This window comes from Diaporthe amygdali, assembly GCF_026229845.1.
Source record: "Diaporthe amygdali strain CAA958 chromosome Unknown NODE_13_length_1014660_cov_65_381101, whole genome shotgun sequence".
In the NCBI taxonomy this organism is placed as follows: Eukaryota; Fungi; Ascomycota; class Sordariomycetes; order Diaporthales; family Diaporthaceae; genus Diaporthe; species Diaporthe amygdali.
Window position 1 is genome coordinate 359,599 of NW_026517033.1, and position 16,225 is coordinate 375,823.

A 16,225-nucleotide genomic window follows, 5' to 3' on the forward strand; every position below is an offset into this window, starting at 1 on the left:
GTGTGGAGCCCTGCAAGCCATGTGAAAGTGAATATCGCCCATATCTTGGACTGTTGCTGACCCCTCTAATGATGTTTGCATTGCCATAAAAGGCTCGATTCACTGCCGTTCGATTTGTATTCAATGAGATAAATCTGAATATCAAAACATTCTACATCCTACCAATTTCCTGGCAACCACTCCACAACGACTGGGATCTGGAGTGTCCCACGAGATTGCCAATCGACCGCATGCCTATGTCCTCAACCGCACCGCAAGAATTGAGTCAAGCAAACCTGAACGGCAGAACCCGCATCAAATCGAAACTTGAATCATCAGCATGAAGCCACAAGCCGATCCTCGGCGCAATCGCCCATCCGCAGAGCAAAACGGCAGCACGTCTGCGGCTTTTGCCTTCGCAACGGAGCCAACAGAGCTATGTCAACATCCTCAGCCAGTCCCGCCCACGAATGGAGCAAACCTTGATACGAAATTGATCGCCAATTCTGTTACGCCAGCGCCGACCAGTCCACACAGCACGACAAACATACCCTCAAGCGGCCATGAAGATGATGAAGTGACCCCCGCTGCGGCGGGCGCAGCAGCTGATGAGATCGACCAATTGGAGAACGAGGTGATCCACTTTATGAACCTTTCATTGGAAGAGAAAGAGAAATCAGAGATGCTCTCTGGACGTCTCGCATCGGTGACACAGGAGAAGGAGCATCTGGAGCGTCAGGTTGACGAGCTTGATCAGGATCTTGGCAGCGATGAGTGGCAGGACAGTGAAATCCTTCCCGCCGATACGGGAGATGCGATATCACGACTGAACGCGAAGATCACCAAGCTGAGAGCCTCAGCTCAGCAACATGAGAGTGACTTGAGCACTCTGACCAAAGACAATGACCAACACACCAAGACTATCACTCAGCTGGTATACCAACTCAGCTTCGCAAGAGATGAGCTCGCCCAGAAGACACAGGAAGAAGAGCGTCTGCGCAAGGAACTCGAGCACACTACAAAGACTCTGAAATCCGAAGAACAGACCAACGAAGAGCTGCTGGGTGACATAAAGGCAATCGAGCAAGAGTGCGATGAGCTCCGCACGTCGAATGCCTCGAGTGGGAAGAAGCTGGCCGATGCGGAGCAGACTGCAGATACTCTGAGCGATTTGGTCAAGCGAAAGATTGCCGAGCTGCAGAATGTCCAAAAAGCTGGGGCAGCTCAGGCTGAGAAGATGCGTCTGGAGATCGATCTCAAGCAGAAAGAAATCGAGCGTTTGAAGACGGAAAAGACCACTATCAGGGCCAGATGCGAGGGATTTGAGCCTGCTCCCAAGAGAATGAAAGTAGGATGGAGATTAGTAGAGCCAGACGAGGTGGTTGAAACCGTCTCCCCCGATGAAGACAAGGATGACAAGATCAAGAAGCTCACTGAGGAGCTCCAGCGTCACCAGAAACGCCGCGTGCGTGCTATTGCCATTGCCATCGACCTCAGCGGCAGCGCGGCCGGCAGTCTCACCGAAGGCATCAAACGCTTCTATGCCCATCTTCTCAACGAGCTTAAGAGCTCGCCTTGCCAGACCTACATCATGACGGTCGTCCATGGGCCTGGTAACACTGCGACTGTGAAATCCCAGTTTAGTGATTCCTGGGCCACACATGAGAGCGTGCTAGCCGATCAACAGGCCATTGGACGTCAGCAACATGTTGCATGCCTCAGGAAGATCAAAGAAGTGGCAGTGACAACAGGACTGGTCCTAGATCTGCAGGTTGTTTTGATTGGAGATGGTGATACCGATGGGGACTCGCCTGATGGATCGCGTGCTGTCTGTACAGATTTCGCTTCCAGCAACCCGACAGTTCACATCCATTCGGCCGTGGTAAGAACAGGGAGTGCGGAGGAGAGTGATAAATACTGGAGCAACCTGGAGCAGTGGCACACCTGGAACTATGCGAGCGGCACCGGAGGTAACATGATGGTTTGGTGGCAGAATAATCCGCTTCCCGATCTGAGGGATCTCGTACTCTGATCGAAAACACCATAACGATCTTGAGACAGAAGCTATCCGAGTGGAACATTAGGATGTAAGATCCGCAGCTGGGTATAGGGCCACGTCAATAACAAGTTGTGGGCCTCCAGATTGAATAAAAATCCGAGGCGTGCTAAAATGTCTCATGATACTACAGGCCGGGCTTGCAGGCACGTCAAGTCCATACATGACTAAGTAAACGGGCTCAAGTTCTTCCTACATTACTAAAGATCAAACACTTGCATCGTGCAGCCTATGAATACATTTTTGCAGTGCGAGACTTGACGAACTTGCGTTTCGAGATCTGCCCACAATTAGATACTTAAACATTGTTGATGAGGCGGAACAACTGACCACTGGACAACACAACACAGCTAGCACTGAAAGTTGCTGAGGAGCATATGTGGTTCTATTGGGTTTGTCTTGCCTTTCAAAGAGGCCACCGGCCTTTGCTTGACACTAGATCAGAGGGCTCGACAGGCTCGACTAGGCCACTCGTTCTTCCTCGGCTTACTCTTGAGCATTAAAAAGCAGTTGAATATGATAATCTTGGGCAGTCCGACATAAGCTTTCGTCCCACACCGTTCATTCGAACTAGACACAGGTGGGAAGTTGATGTGACCTCCCCGGCGCATGTCGACCCACAGAGAGGTGCCTGCAGGCATGCATGTACTATTACGACGCTATTGCTTCCGACGAGATGAAATGAAACACTTCCGTTCTTCGAGACGGACCGCCGTGATTCCTTGCAGAGGCATCCCACGATCTCGGAACCACTCGATCGTCTGTTCACTGTATCTGTCAATGTTCGGCTCAAAGGAATTCAGGTGCCGGGTGGGGCCGTTTCGGGTAGCCACGAGCTGATGGAGCATTCATGTTGAGCTTCGGTGTTGATTGTCACAGAGGCCAAGACCACATGCGGTCTTATCATTCGAGATAACCCCCGGGAATCTGGACCATCACCCTGTCGGTGCTATCACCTTTCGGTGAGCACGGTGACATAGTTCACGCTATGACACCGTATTCCCTGTATTATGCTTATTTCGGAACATAAGAGGGGCCTCCCAGCGTCAAACGAGCACCGATTGAGTCCACGTGTTGTGCCGCCATGCCGGGGAACCAAAGCATGTTCCTCATATTCGCAGCACGATCGTTTCTTCCTGCTGTCTAGTCGTTTCGTCATGGGGGGAAAGTGATGTGATAAGAGCTTTCCCAAAGTGATCTGCGGTCGGCCTATAAAAGATCACGATTATAGTCCTCCCCTGACTGTAACCCTTCCAAACGTAGCTTTCTGCACATCCCCACACATTACGCACTGCAGAGCTCGGGAAACGGCATTGGCAATGGGCACTTTCGCCCAATCACCAGCACTACCGCTTCCGCGGGGGTCGAGTTAGCACAAAAAGAGCCTCCCTGTCACCAGGAACAGGCAAACAGGATGAGGCTAAAGCGCTGCTAGTCCCCGAGCCACAGCTTCCTCCACGCGAGGAGAAGCCAGGTTTGCCTGCACCAACGGTCGCGCTACCTTTTTCGGGATTTTGCGCCGCACGGCACATGAGGATCGACTCCACAGCAACGGTCTCGCTCGCTCGCACGGCCGTGCGGCCAAGTTCGGCGAGGGACGAGGGAATGCAAAGGCCATGCAGACATGGTGAAGCGAGATATGTCATGTGGCGCGGGACGAGCTCGATGTTGCATTGGATAACACTTTCGATGCTGGGCACAGCGAAAGCGGTTGGCGACATGGGCCCTGATCCGCGTTGGCTCTAGTCTGTATTGTCTATCGATCGACAATCTGGCTGCACGATGAATAAAAGCGAGCACGGCCGTCTTTCTCGCCCACCTGATCAGTGGAACCAGAGATCTGCTCTGTTCTAATTTTCTATTGCGTTCCATTCTGAGCGCCCCCATTTTTTAATATGGCCTCACAAGGCCAGTTGTCGCCGGAGATGGCGGCCGAGAACAAAGGTCCCGGGATCTTGGCTGCATGCTACACGGTGGAGGTGATCGCCAGCTTGTTCGTTGCTGCTCGTCTCTTTGTGCGCGGGCGGATGATGGGCAAGTGGCAGCTCGATGACTGGCTTATCATCTTGTCTATGGTTCGTAGCCCTTCGATCTGCGTAAAGGTCATCCAAATTGTAGTGACTAACATGCTCGGCATAGCTTTTTGGATGGATCGCCGTTGCTTTCACAACTGCTGCCGTCGCGAGCGGCAGTGGCAAGCACTTCGAGGTGCTGACAGAAAGCCAACACTCGAAGGCCATCTTTTGGACTGTCATGGGCTTCGGCCCAGGCGTCATGTCGTTCGGCATACCTAAGCTCGCCGTCGTCGCTTTTCTCACACACATCATGAACCCGAGCAGGGTCCACCGCATCATCATGTGGATGATGGCATCGCTCTGCGTTTTTAATTTGTTTATTTGTGTTGTCTTTCATTTTGCCCAATGCTCGCCGGCCGCGTCACAATGGGATTTCTCGCTTGAGAGACGGTGCTGGAGTCCATGGATATTGATATGGTGGGCGACCTGGTCCGGCTGTGAGTTTCAACTGCCATTGATGTGCGGTCTCTGGTTACTGACCTTTCAGCACAGACTTCTCCGCTTTCCTTGATCTATATTTCGCCGTGTACCCATCAATTGTGCTGTACAAGCTACAAATGAACCGCAAAAAGAAGCTTGCCCTCTGTGCAGCCCTGGGGATCGGGTCAATGTGTGTACCTGGATCCTGTGCCCCAGCCAAAACTGTGGCAAAGTTAACAAATTGTCTAGTTCCACCATCGTCGCCGTATACAAAACCACCCGACTACCCTCGCTGGCAAGCGGGGACTTCACCTTCTCGACATCCGACCTCGTCGTCTTCACCATCGCCGAAGGCGGCACCATCATAATAGCAGCATGCATCCCCGTCCTGCAGCCACTGCTCGAGATGATCACGGGCAAGCGCGGCTGGCTGAGCAGCGACCGGACGTCGGGCGGCCGGCCGTACCAGCAGCACTACGGGCGCGGCGCGCCGAGCTACGGGGCGGAGAAGTCGGTGCGGTCCGAGTTCGAGCCGCGGCGCAAGCGGCGGGTGGAGGACGACGACGACCTGCTGATGACGAGCGTCGAGATCGAGCGCGCCCAGGCGGCTAGGGAAGGCTTCTGGCCCCCCGCGGGCGAGCACCCGCCGCCGCGGAGCGCGGCCCTGCCCAGGACGCCGTCGCGGGCGTCCTCGAGGACGAGCATCCGGGCCAACACGAGGCTGGCGTGCACGGCACGTGGCATCTTTTCCCGGCCCCGCAGGAGTGAGGACGCGAAGTCTGTTACACCGGTCATTACCAAGACACAGAGCATCATGGTTGAGTACGAGCCTTACAACGGCCGCTCGGGTTCGTGGCCGCTTTCGCAGGATCCATTTCCTATGGGAGATTCTTCAGACCCTGAGGGAGGAGATTCTGCTCCCGTCACACAACGCTCATTTTCCTTAGGGAGCGTCACGTCGCACTCTGGTGCTTGGAAAAGCTCATAGTCCCTGTGATAGAACACGTGATCATCAGTCATAATAGCTGCAGCGATTAATTGTACAACATTCATTACTTCACCGACTGTTCACTACACGATTAGGTCTTGTCCCCTGCCTGCGCGTCAGCCTTGCAACAGGTGCGCTACAGAGATTGATTGCTCATCTGGACAGAGAGGATAGATGTCTTCCGAACATGATCATGGTCAGACAATTCTTGATAGGTCTAGGCAGCTTCTGAGCTGTTGAGGGATCATTGTTTGTTGACCTCGTAAGCGTCTTGCAATTTAGACATTAGGTATGCTGAATGTCCATGTGGTTCACGGACCATCCCCCTTTTCAACCCTCCTTATCCTCACCTGCCGGGTATCTGTATTGGCAACTTAAAATCCAGAAAAGCCTTTTCCAAGCCGAAACGCCTGCTGTCATCACACACCATTCTCAAACATGTTCATCGCCTCTCAAGCATGGATAGCCTGCTGCACATGTGGGTAAACCTGGACCATCTGGTGATAAAGATCGCCATGGTCGCGGATCATCACCTCGGGGTCCCAGGCCGAAGCCACGAAGATGGTGTCGATGCCGCTGCTTAGCGGGGTGGTGAAGATGTTGCAAATCTGCAGGCCGATGAGGAACGCAAAGGCGACAATGACCACCGTGTACTGGCCGTTCGAGTTATACGCCGGGTTCGTGAATTCGAGGTACAAGAATGCGAGCAGAGCAGTGGCGAAACCAATGAACGTGGCGCCAAACGAGAAGACGGGCCCAATGAGGCATTCGTTGACGAGTGCATCAATGCCACGGTCCTTGATCATCCTGTGAAGCGCGTCAGTGATTCTGCAATAGCAAAGATTGTTGATTGAAGGTGAAACACATACTTCCAGGTATCCTTGGCTGATTGGAAATAAGGACGGCCGTAGAGGGCAATATGGGAGAAGGCATATCGGTTGACAAATTCGATGACCCATTGGAGGACAGAGATGAGGCAGCTGAGAACGCAGAAGAAAATGTAGGCGATCATGTCTCCTGACTGTCCGCTCTGATCACGCGCCGTCTGGGCCAGCATCCTGAGGAAATTCACAATGGCGACAATGAGACTGCCCAGGCTGATGGACCCGAAGCTGTAAGTCAAAGACCGCTTCAGCGCGCCACGAGTCACTCCGGTTGGATACGCGCGAGAGTTGAAGTACCAAGACCCATAGACACCGGAGACGGTTGTGTGAATCGTGTTTTTCAGCCACTCAGAGAACCAGTACGAGCAGAACGTGATGAATACAATGAGACCAGTGACTTTGGCGTAGCTGCAGCCACTTGCTCCAGTGCTGCAAGCTGGATTATCGTTACTGGGCGAGAATTTGACGTAGACGGCCGTAAAAGTGACGGCGAACCAGGCTGCGAAAGCTGCACCCACGAGGCCGCCAACAAAACTGACCATGTAAACATGGCCGTGGTGGTTGGCGACGTTGATGGCGGTACGCAGCATGAGCGCACTAAATGGTATTCGGGGGATCCACGAGATGAAGGCGAAGATAAGAAAGACGACAAAGATCAGGAACACGATGCCTCCGGCATAGTATTTCCTGTAAAGCATGTAGATGGCAGTTCCCAAGCCCCAGACGATGTTCAGGATGCCCGTTGCCCAGATGAGTTGCTTGGGAAGAGTTCGGGCGAGGAGGACGTAGCCATAGCTGAAGACAATGGCGACACAGAGACAGAAGATAAATAGCAGAAGAGTGTTGGTGTTGATGCTGATATCGCTACTATTGCCGTTGTAGATGCCGGTGCCGTTGGAGCTTCGAGTAGCGGCTAGGAAGGAGCAGAGATCAGTTGTCAGCAGTGATATTGTGAGAAAATACTGCAAGAAAGGCAGAGATCCTTACCGTAGCCCTGGATCGCAATGCCTGACACGACAACGTAGCCAGCCATGGTGAGCACGAACAGGATGCCGGCCCAGATGTCGTTGTACTTGGGCTGCTCGATCTTGAAGGCTTGCTCGAAAGGGACCTTCTCGTCGCCGTAGCCGCCATTATTAGGCGGAGGTGGAGCCTGGGAGTAGCCATACTGCTGCTCTTGACTGGGAGGTGGACCGTATCCCTGGGGAGGATATTGCTGCTGTTGATTATAATCCTGAGGCGGATATCCCTGGGGAGGGGGATATCCTTGAGGAGGATATCCTTGCTGTTGCATGATGCCGGTATGGAGCTGTTGATCGACGATTGTGGCGCAAAAAGATGCTGTGGAAATCTACAGCGTCTGCGTAAAAGGGGATGCCTTGAAGTCGGGTACGTCGATGGTGTTGCGGGAGAAGAAGGGCGTGAAAGGTGGAATGTGTTTGTTTTGTCCTGGGCGTGGACAACGATGGTGGGGAGATTTGGTGTGACCTCATCCAAAACAATGAGAGGGAACCATAGCGGAAAGAGCGAAGCAGGAGGATAAACGGCAGGTGGGATGTGATGAGAATGAACAGGGATCAGCAGCCGGGACTCCACCGAACTTTGTTTTTAGCGACTCGCTAAGGCTGAAACGGGTCTGGCGGGGAGTGGCCCTAGCTTCTGATACAACCTCCGACCTCGTCGACCTGTGAAGTTCTCTGGCCAGCTGGACTGACAGACTGAGAACGACGTGGCTGTGGGTACCGAGCTGGCTGTCTGCAAGCCCACGGAAGAAGATGCCGTCTTGGTGACATGTTCTGCGGGCGGCTGAGGCTGGGCATTTGACTTGCCAATGTCTGTCGGTGGGCCGCCAGGCCTCCCGAACCAGGGAAGCAAGCTCAGGGGGTGGGGTCAAGAAATGAGGGGTCGGTGTAGACAGAGGCTAGGGCATCAGGCACATTGCACCAGCTAGATGGACACTATCAAAGTTTGATCATGGTCAGAATCTTGAGCACGATTGGGCAATGGTTGCTGGGTCTAGGCCAGATTGCATCTCCAGTAGGCCTAGTACATCATGACGATCCTTGCCAGAAGACCCTGACAAGCTGAGCCAGTTTGCGCCGCATGTGTGAAGCACTACGGCTCCCTCTTTCATCCTTTCCATCCCATGTCCAACAACAAAACTGGTGTTCATAGAAGATTGACCGTCAATCATTGGCGGGAAGCTGTTGCTCGCCTGACTTTGGTGTTGCGATGTGGTCTGTCGATCAATCTAGAAACAGACACAACACGTTGGGCAGTCCTCCAAGAAAACGGTCATTGGCTGATGGAGCACACAAAAATGCACATTGCAGCTGGCCTGAACGTCGCAGTCACAGATTGGTACGGCACGGACCGTGTGGCTCTAGGCATTGTGTTATTGCGATATTCAGACCCCCGAACAGCAAGGATTCCTTCTTTCGACGTGTCATATTTTCACACTATGCACAGTCTCAACATGTTATAACATTGCCTCATGCTATGATTTTAATATTCTTGGAGCGATCACAGTTTGCTTTTCTCTTCAGGAGATTTTACCTCGACAAGAAGTTTTCCTACAGAAGTTAGCTTCACAACAGATCCACGGGCGAGAAGAGGACAGCGTCTTACCAGTATTTCCTCCCTTGAACAGGTCCAGGAGTGCTTGCTCAGCTACCTTGAGTCCGCCCTTTACGACAGTCTCTTGCCTCTTGATCTTGCCCTCGGCGAGCCACTGCGCCAGCTGCTTCCGAGCTGCTGGGTACTCCTTAACAAAGTCGAATACGATGAAGCCCTCCATGCGTACTCTTTGTGTGATGACTTTGGAAATTTGCTGGACCAATTGTCAGTGTCAAAACAGAATGCAAGAAGCACAGTAACCATCACAAAGACATACCCTTGGCCCCTTTGGATCTGTCGAGTTGTACTGGGAGATTGCACCACACATTATGAATCGCGCTTTCTTGTTTGCCCGGCTCAGCGCCGCGTCGAGGATCTCCCCACCAACTGTAGGTCAAAGCATCAGTCAAGTTGCCCAGATTACATCACCTCCGGAACCACTTCTCAAGAGAAGACTTACCGTTGTCGAAGTAGACATCAATATACTTTGGCGTCGCCTCCTTGAACTTCTTCCTGAAGTCAGGATCCTTATAGTTCAGGCAAACATCAAACCCAAGCTCCTTCTCCAGCCACGCACACTTCGCATCAGACCCCGCCAGGCCGACGACTCTCCCCCCAGCAATCTTAGCCATCTGTGCAGCAACACTGCCCGTGGCTCCAGCCGCCCCAGAGACGACGACCGTCTCCCCAGGCTTGACATTCCCAATCGTCGTCATGCCAAAGTAAGCCGTGAGGCCAGTCATGCCCAGCACGCCCTGCAGGTCCGTCACCTTGCCATTCTTGGGCAGCGGGATATCCGACACCGAATCGAACTCCTTGGGCCCCACGATGGCGACCTCGCGCCAACCCGTGGACGCGGTGACGAGGTCACCATCCTTGACGCGCGGGGACTTCGAGGCGAGTACGCGTGCGATCGCGGACCCGCGCATCACCTCGCCGATCTGCACCGGCGGCACGTAGCTTCGCACGTCGTCCAGCCATCCTCGCATCGCCGGGTCCAGGGACAAGTAGAGCGTCTCGACTAGGATCTGACCATCCTTGAGGTCCTCAGCTTTCGGCGCTGGCCCTTGCTTCTGCTGGAAGGTTTTCCCGGGCACGATGTCGCCCTTCGGGCGCTCGGCCAGGACTACTGAGGTGATTTGACGGCTCATGATGGAAATACTTCTGCTAGATCCACAGATTTGAGGCGAGTCGGACGGAGCGATGTGCAAGGGATGGTGTTGAATTGTATGCTCAGTATTGCGTTGACCTCGGGACCAGCAAAAGGGGCAGGGGTTAGCGATTAGTGAACCGCGGCCATGACTCTGCGAGCCGAGGTCCCACGGTGTATCGTCCCTCCGAACCCCGACATCGAGTCGGTGTTAACCACCGCATGGATGGTCAACATCTAAATCAACATTCGCTCCCATGATTGTCAACTGCATTAGATACTACACGTATATGCGGTCACTGCATGAATTGAAACCTCGCCGAACTTTGTATATCATTCTATTGGTAGGATCAGTCCCCATGAGCTTATTTCAACACCACAATCCCTGATTTGAAGTATCAGTGCAAGCCTATTCGAATCCTTGGAGTAACAACGACCCAAACGAAGACTCATCATAAAAATTGCAAGACTGGCGCAAACTCCGGGCTTTCTTCCCTTTCTCATTCTCGCGTGCTCTAAGTCGTCGGATCTGCATGACTGTAAACGACTACTCGAGCACACACACTGCCGGTACAACTGTATTTCCAAGAAAATGACTCCTCAATCTGCTTGAGGGCAGGAGAGGAGGACCAATAACTCTAACAGGGTCTAACTGAATGTTACGGAAGTCTGGGTGTCGGCGAGGTGGGCTGCATCTGATCTCTCTTCGCCCCGAACTACCTATCAGAACGCTTAAATGTATAACATGGGACAAACATGACGGAGCGAAGCAAAGAGAAACATACCCCTTCCAACCTATGCACGAATGAACTGAAATAATAAAGCAGTGTCGCAACAGGCTCAGCTTGAGTTGGTTGTTCGCCCAGTGGGAAAGATCCTCGTGGTCACAAAACCAGCTGTGCTACCCGCTGGGCGAACCTCTCGCCGCAGAGAAAGTATCCTGTAGAGCGTTTCAAATCTTACGGACATTCACGATAGAGAGACAAGTTCGAGTATGGCAGAGATAAACACTTGTTGGATCAGGACAAGCAGCATGCGGCGGTGTCAAGCTTCAACGATTAGGTCTAACCTTCAATCACTTGCTGAATTCTGCCACTCGATGATCTGCATCGTGTTGAGACTATTCGCTAGGCAGTAGTACCCGTCGAAAAGTTGGTAAGCTGAGAGTTGCGGTCAGGTATCAAATCGAATTTGTGTCTCTCAATCCTTTCATTACTGGTAGTATTATTGTCGAAGTCCGTCGGATATATTATTAGTGACAGCTCGCAAGTCTTGCAAGCACACTGTCTCATAAGCTCCCCACGAACAGTCAGACTATACTGGAAGACATCCAAATTATGAATCGCCAGCCACGGTCTCATGCGTGCCCGTCCAGCAAGTAGTTGCCTTCGTCGATGTAATTTGCAGTCAAGCAGCCAGAACATGCCTCACATGTTCCAGCGCATCCTTCTTGATCTCCTCGAGAGGCCGGTCGACATTGATAGTAAACACATCACCCTCATCTTGCGCCGGGCGTTCCAGACTATCAAATTGCGAATGCACCAGATTGCTCCCGGCAAAGTGTCCCTTGCGCTCCGCGGCCCGTTTTGTAAGGACCTCCTCCGGGGCATCAAGAAAGATGAACCGAATGCGCAGATTCTGCGCCTGCTCGGACCCTTTGCGCAGAATATCGCGGTAATGACGTTTCAGCGCTGAACAGGTCATGACGAGGTGCAGTGACGTTTCCCCTGGCGGATGCATGTTCTCGTGGTCGCGCAGCGCCTCGAGCCAACCTTGGCGATCCTCGTCGGTGAGAGCCTCCCCGTGGTGCATCTTCTCTACGTTGGCTTTTGGATGGAACTATCAAGACGTGGTCAGCTGGGTCGGTGGTGCTGAAAAAGTGGAAGGACAGCCGTACGTCGTCACCCTCCAGGAAGGTGAGGTTCAAGTTGTCGGCCACATGTTTTGCGATGGTCGACTTGCCGCATGCCGTGGCGCCTGTGAAGAAGAAGACATAACGCGGCCGCTCTACTGTTGGCTTCTCAGTCATTTTGTGGCTTTGGATCGGCTGGTGACTTTGACTCTTGCGCCTGTCACTCTGAAAGGCATTTGAAAGGCATGAAGCTGGAACCAAAACGAGGCCCTGGCTACTCGAGCCACGGATGGACCATGACGTAGGTCGAAGTCCCGGATCGCCCGGGTGGAGACGGTGAATGTGGACTATCCCGGTTCTGAGAGACAGAGACGTTAAAGACAGATCCAGTGCGTGCTAGGTATTCTGGACGAAGTGGATGAGGTCTTTTGGCATCAAGGCTTCCATTTGACGATGCAACAGTCTAAGAGAATGGGGTCGTACAGAACATATATTCAGGTGTGGTACTCAGTTACTCCGTATACCACAGTAGATCTTGCAGCAAATTGCCAAGCCGGGCCTGGCCGGTGACATGCATCTGCCAAGCTGAAATCGGGTGGATCGTGGAACACTCCCCTTGACTCCACGAGCAGCATTACTTGTATGTACAATCGACAGCCGGAGGCCTGGTCCCAAAGTTGCGAGCAGCAAATAGCCTGCGTCTATTTATTTCGGTGACTACAAGTTTGTTCCCAAAGTTGGTCGATTGGCAAGGAAAACCCGACAATAGGAGAAGATGACGTGGTTCCTGACATCATGGAGACGTCGGACCGGTTCAAGAGTCTCGTCACCCCTTGATGCGCAGCTAGTCTAGACTAGAGTAAATGCCCATGCCCTACGGTATTCTAGACGGCGGCCAGGAACCTGTGTCCCTGGTGCATGCTCCGTACGAACCATTCAACCCCACCCGTCGTCACACCTCCATTCAATGCTCCAGTACCCCGGATGATCTGCTTGTATCTGCCGAAGAATCGATCTATTTAAGCTCAGAAAGCTTGGCATCTTCAGTTCTGAACCTCAACTCTGTCTTCATCCAAAATACAATCAGTGTGATATAAACATACCAGGCAACGAAACGGCCTCACCCCTCAATAACCCCTCATCTAATAGACTTCGAACGCCCCACCGCCGCAATCATGGTCTGGCAGCACGGAGACGAGCATCAGATCCCAGATGCCCACAAGGTCCACAAGTAAGTCTTTCTCTCGTCCTCATATTCATTCTCTCACAGACTCGATTGCTGACTTCGTTCAGGCCCGGCGCCTGGCTGCCTGCGGACAGCCGTGTCCACAAGGAATGGCTCAACAAGCAGGTCGAGCACGTCGACAAGAACCCCAAGGAACTCATCCCAGTCCTGCAAGAGTTCAGGACCTTCATCGAGACTAATCCACGGATTCGTATGCTCTTCACCCAGATGTGGGATGAGGTCCCCGTGAAGAAGCCCTACAACAAGGACCCCACAGGGCACAAGGCTATCAGGGACTACGGCCACATGCTCGCAGTCCTGAACCACGTCTTCTCGCGTGCCCCCGAATGGACTGACGCCGCTGAGAGTGTGGGCATGGTCGGTGTCCCCATGTGTGCCATTTTTGACTATGCCATGGCAACACCTAGTGGCCATGCCGCATTTTTGGATACGGAGGTGAACAAGATGTTGAAGAAGGTTATGAATGAATGGGGCAAATTTCTCAAGGTAGGTCGCCAATACCCTGTCTGCTGGTCAAGATTTCATGGTACTGATCACGTCTTCAGACTCCCAAGTCTGCCGAAGTCCTTAGCGACCACCGCCTTGGCTGGTTTGGAGAGCACGGCAAAAGAGACCTGATGCAGGTCGCTAATGCACCTCTGAAAACGGATCACAAATTCGAAGACATGTATATCTGCGAGCCATCCAAGGACAAGTACGGTTTCACCTCGTGGGACGACTTCTTCACTCGCAAGCTTCAAGAGAGCGCCCGACCGGTGGCATCCCCAGATGACGACAACGTCATCGCCAATTGCTGTGAGTCGCGACCTTACGCTGTAGAGCACAACGTCAAATTGCGCGACAAATTCTGGGTCAAGGGACAACCCTACTCCATCGCCGACATGCTGGCAAACGATCCCTTGTCCGAGCAATTCAAGAACGGCACCATCTATCAGGCCTTCCTTTCAGCCCTCTCGTATCACAGGTGGCACTCGCCCGTCTCGGGAACTGTTAAGAAGGCCTATCTCGTGGACGGGACATACTTCAGCGAGCCACTTTACGCCGGCGGCGACATGAGCAGTGCCGACGAACTGGCCCAGATGAAACAGGGCATCTCGGCTGCGCAGGGTTACCTGTCCGCGCTGGCCGCGCGGGCTATCATCTTCATCGAGGCTGACAACCCTGCGATTGGGCTGATGGCGTTCATTGGCATTGGTATGGATGAGGTCAGCACCTGTGAGATCACCGTCAAGGAGGGTCAGCACATCAAGAAGGGTGACCAGACGGGTATGTTCCATTTTGGTGGTTCGACCCACTGCCTGATCTTCAGGCACGGTGTGAACGTGGAGGGGTTCCCAGAGCCTGGCCGCAAGGAGAACGTGCCTGTGAGAAGCCAGGTGGCTGTTGTCAAAGCCTAAATGAGTGCCCTCGTATTGGTTCTTGAATATCAAAAGCGTGTGTTATTTTGTGAAGAGCTATTGTCCCTGACCTGTTGAAATAAGTCAAACTTGACATGTGACTGTCATGTACGTGACTCGCACCTTTCGATGTGCCCCAAGCCCACCATATCTCTTCCCAGGTTTATCAAGACCACCAAGGCCGCAAGACAGCTGTAAACAAATGACCTCCAATTTCCTTAAGGCGTTTAAACCACACCTAAAATGAGGCTACTGTAGCCGGCGTATACATGTGATCCCTCGCCTTATGAAGAATTAATTTATGTCCGAAGAAATGGGGAATCTGTATGAAAGTAGACAAGTAATTTCTTGATAACATGATTGCTCAAATTCGTACTGGAGCATCATGGCGGCCATATTGGACAGCTTGCAAAACAGTCTCCTTCTGTCATCGCCTATGTATGAGATGACCATGAGTGCCTGTTGAAGAGAGGGTGTACCGAGCACCGACGATTCCTTTCACTCTGGACACCGACTCGGCTCGTCCATGGCAACTGGGGGTTGCAGAAAATTCAAGACATATTGCACCACTGTGTATAGGACAATATTTGAGCAAGATATGTTTGACATTGTAGTATGCATCTACATCTGCGCGTTGGCTCGAGCCTGCCCAGCAACTTCGAACATGCCACCTGAACCGTGATCATAGGTGACACATATAGCTCACTCAGCGGCGGCGGCCCTAGCATGGCTAAAGTTTTCGGCCGGGAAAGTATACATGTGGTGCAGCCTCATACCGCCAACCTTCAAGGAGTGACTGAGGTGCTCGGTAAATCACTGGAGACACTATGCAAGACTTAGGGTCCTTCTCGTATATACTCCAACGGTTGCTCACTAATTATCATGAGTATGGCCACAAATGAAAGAATATAAATATCAGCTGCATTCCTCCCGAAATCCTTTGAAAGGCGCGGAGACAGAAGACGTTAATGGCGCCTATTTGACCCGTTTTGACAACGTGGAGAAACACTGCATTCAACGATAAACTACCAAACTTGAGAAACGTTAGGGTGGTAAGCATAACCTTAAGACCGAGGAGACAGATTATGCTCGCAACTGATACACTGCGATAGGATACGACTCCGCTGGCCTCCGTATCAAGATGACAAAGAAGCACCACCAGCAGTCAGGCAGCAACATTGCCATCAAGGGGGTGGAGTATTTTGCCTTACAATCATCATACTACGAGCCCATCCGGAAGAAGCACCATGTCAATCACAAGAAGCCCCATAGCCATCATAAGGAGCACCATGACCATCATAAGCTCTCAAGCTTTGATCACACCACCGCGCCTCCACCGCCGCCTGTATGTGATGCTCGATCAATAGTTGGAGAGCATACTGACACTTCTCGACAATAGCAACTCGGCACTCCTCAAACCGACTTAGACCAGCAAACAGATCGTGTCCAGGGCCAGGAATACGCAGAACGCTCCAACGACCCAAGCCCTCGGGGTACAGGTTGTTGAGGCTGGGCTCACGATAAGGGCTTCAGCTGTGCAGAGCTCAGCACAGGAGATGAAG

General features: G+C 52.6%; 6 protein-coding genes across 6 annotated transcripts; 3 read left to right on the forward strand and 3 right to left on the reverse strand.

The window, feature by feature from the left end:
• Positions 1–319: 319 nt before the first annotated feature.
• Positions 320–2,011, forward strand: J7T55_003741 (uncharacterized protein; the record flags this gene model as incomplete). The annotated part of the gene is made up of 1 exon (XM_053143081.1): positions 320–2,011. The coding sequence occupies one exon, from the start codon at positions 320–322 to the stop codon at positions 2,009–2,011; it is 1,692 nt and encodes a 563-aa protein (XP_052993987.1).
• A 1,919-nt stretch (positions 2,012–3,930) lies between these two features.
• Positions 3,931–5,518, forward strand: J7T55_003742 (uncharacterized protein; the record flags this gene model as incomplete). The annotated part of the gene is made up of 4 exons (XM_053143082.1): positions 3,931–4,110; positions 4,175–4,547; positions 4,603–4,720; positions 4,780–5,518. The coding sequence occupies 4 exons, from the start codon at positions 3,931–3,933 to the stop codon at positions 5,516–5,518; spliced, it is 1,410 nt and encodes a 469-aa protein (XP_052993988.1).
• Positions 5,519–5,970: 452 nt separating this feature from the next.
• Positions 5,971–7,696, reverse strand: J7T55_003743 (choline transporter-like protein; the record flags this gene model as incomplete). The annotated part of the gene is made up of 3 exons (XM_053143083.1): positions 5,971–6,325; positions 6,388–7,315; positions 7,390–7,696. The coding sequence occupies 3 exons, from the start codon at positions 7,694–7,696 to the stop codon at positions 5,971–5,973; spliced, it is 1,590 nt and encodes a 529-aa protein (XP_052993989.1).
• Positions 7,697–8,925: 1,229 nt separating this feature from the next.
• J7T55_003744 (nadp-dependent leukotriene b4 12-hydroxydehydrogenase) lies at positions 8,926–10,169 on the reverse strand (the record flags this gene model as incomplete). Its single annotated transcript, XM_053143084.1, has 4 exons — positions 8,926–8,975; positions 9,031–9,232; positions 9,296–9,405; positions 9,479–10,169. The coding sequence occupies 4 exons, from the start codon at positions 10,167–10,169 to the stop codon at positions 8,926–8,928; spliced, it is 1,053 nt and encodes a 350-aa protein (XP_052993990.1).
• Positions 10,170–11,575: 1,406 nt separating this feature from the next.
• J7T55_003745 (uncharacterized protein) lies at positions 11,576–12,197 on the reverse strand (the record flags this gene model as incomplete). Its single annotated transcript, XM_053143085.1, has 2 exons — positions 11,576–12,007; positions 12,066–12,197. The coding sequence occupies 2 exons, from the start codon at positions 12,195–12,197 to the stop codon at positions 11,576–11,578; spliced, it is 564 nt and encodes a 187-aa protein (XP_052993991.1).
• A 998-nt stretch (positions 12,198–13,195) lies between these two features.
• Positions 13,196–14,663, forward strand: J7T55_003746 (phosphatidylserine decarboxylase family protein; the record flags this gene model as incomplete). The annotated part of the gene is made up of 3 exons (XM_053143087.1): positions 13,196–13,251; positions 13,314–13,752; positions 13,812–14,663. The coding sequence occupies 3 exons, from the start codon at positions 13,196–13,198 to the stop codon at positions 14,661–14,663; spliced, it is 1,347 nt and encodes a 448-aa protein (XP_052993992.1).
• Positions 14,664–16,225: the final 1,562 nt, after the last annotated feature.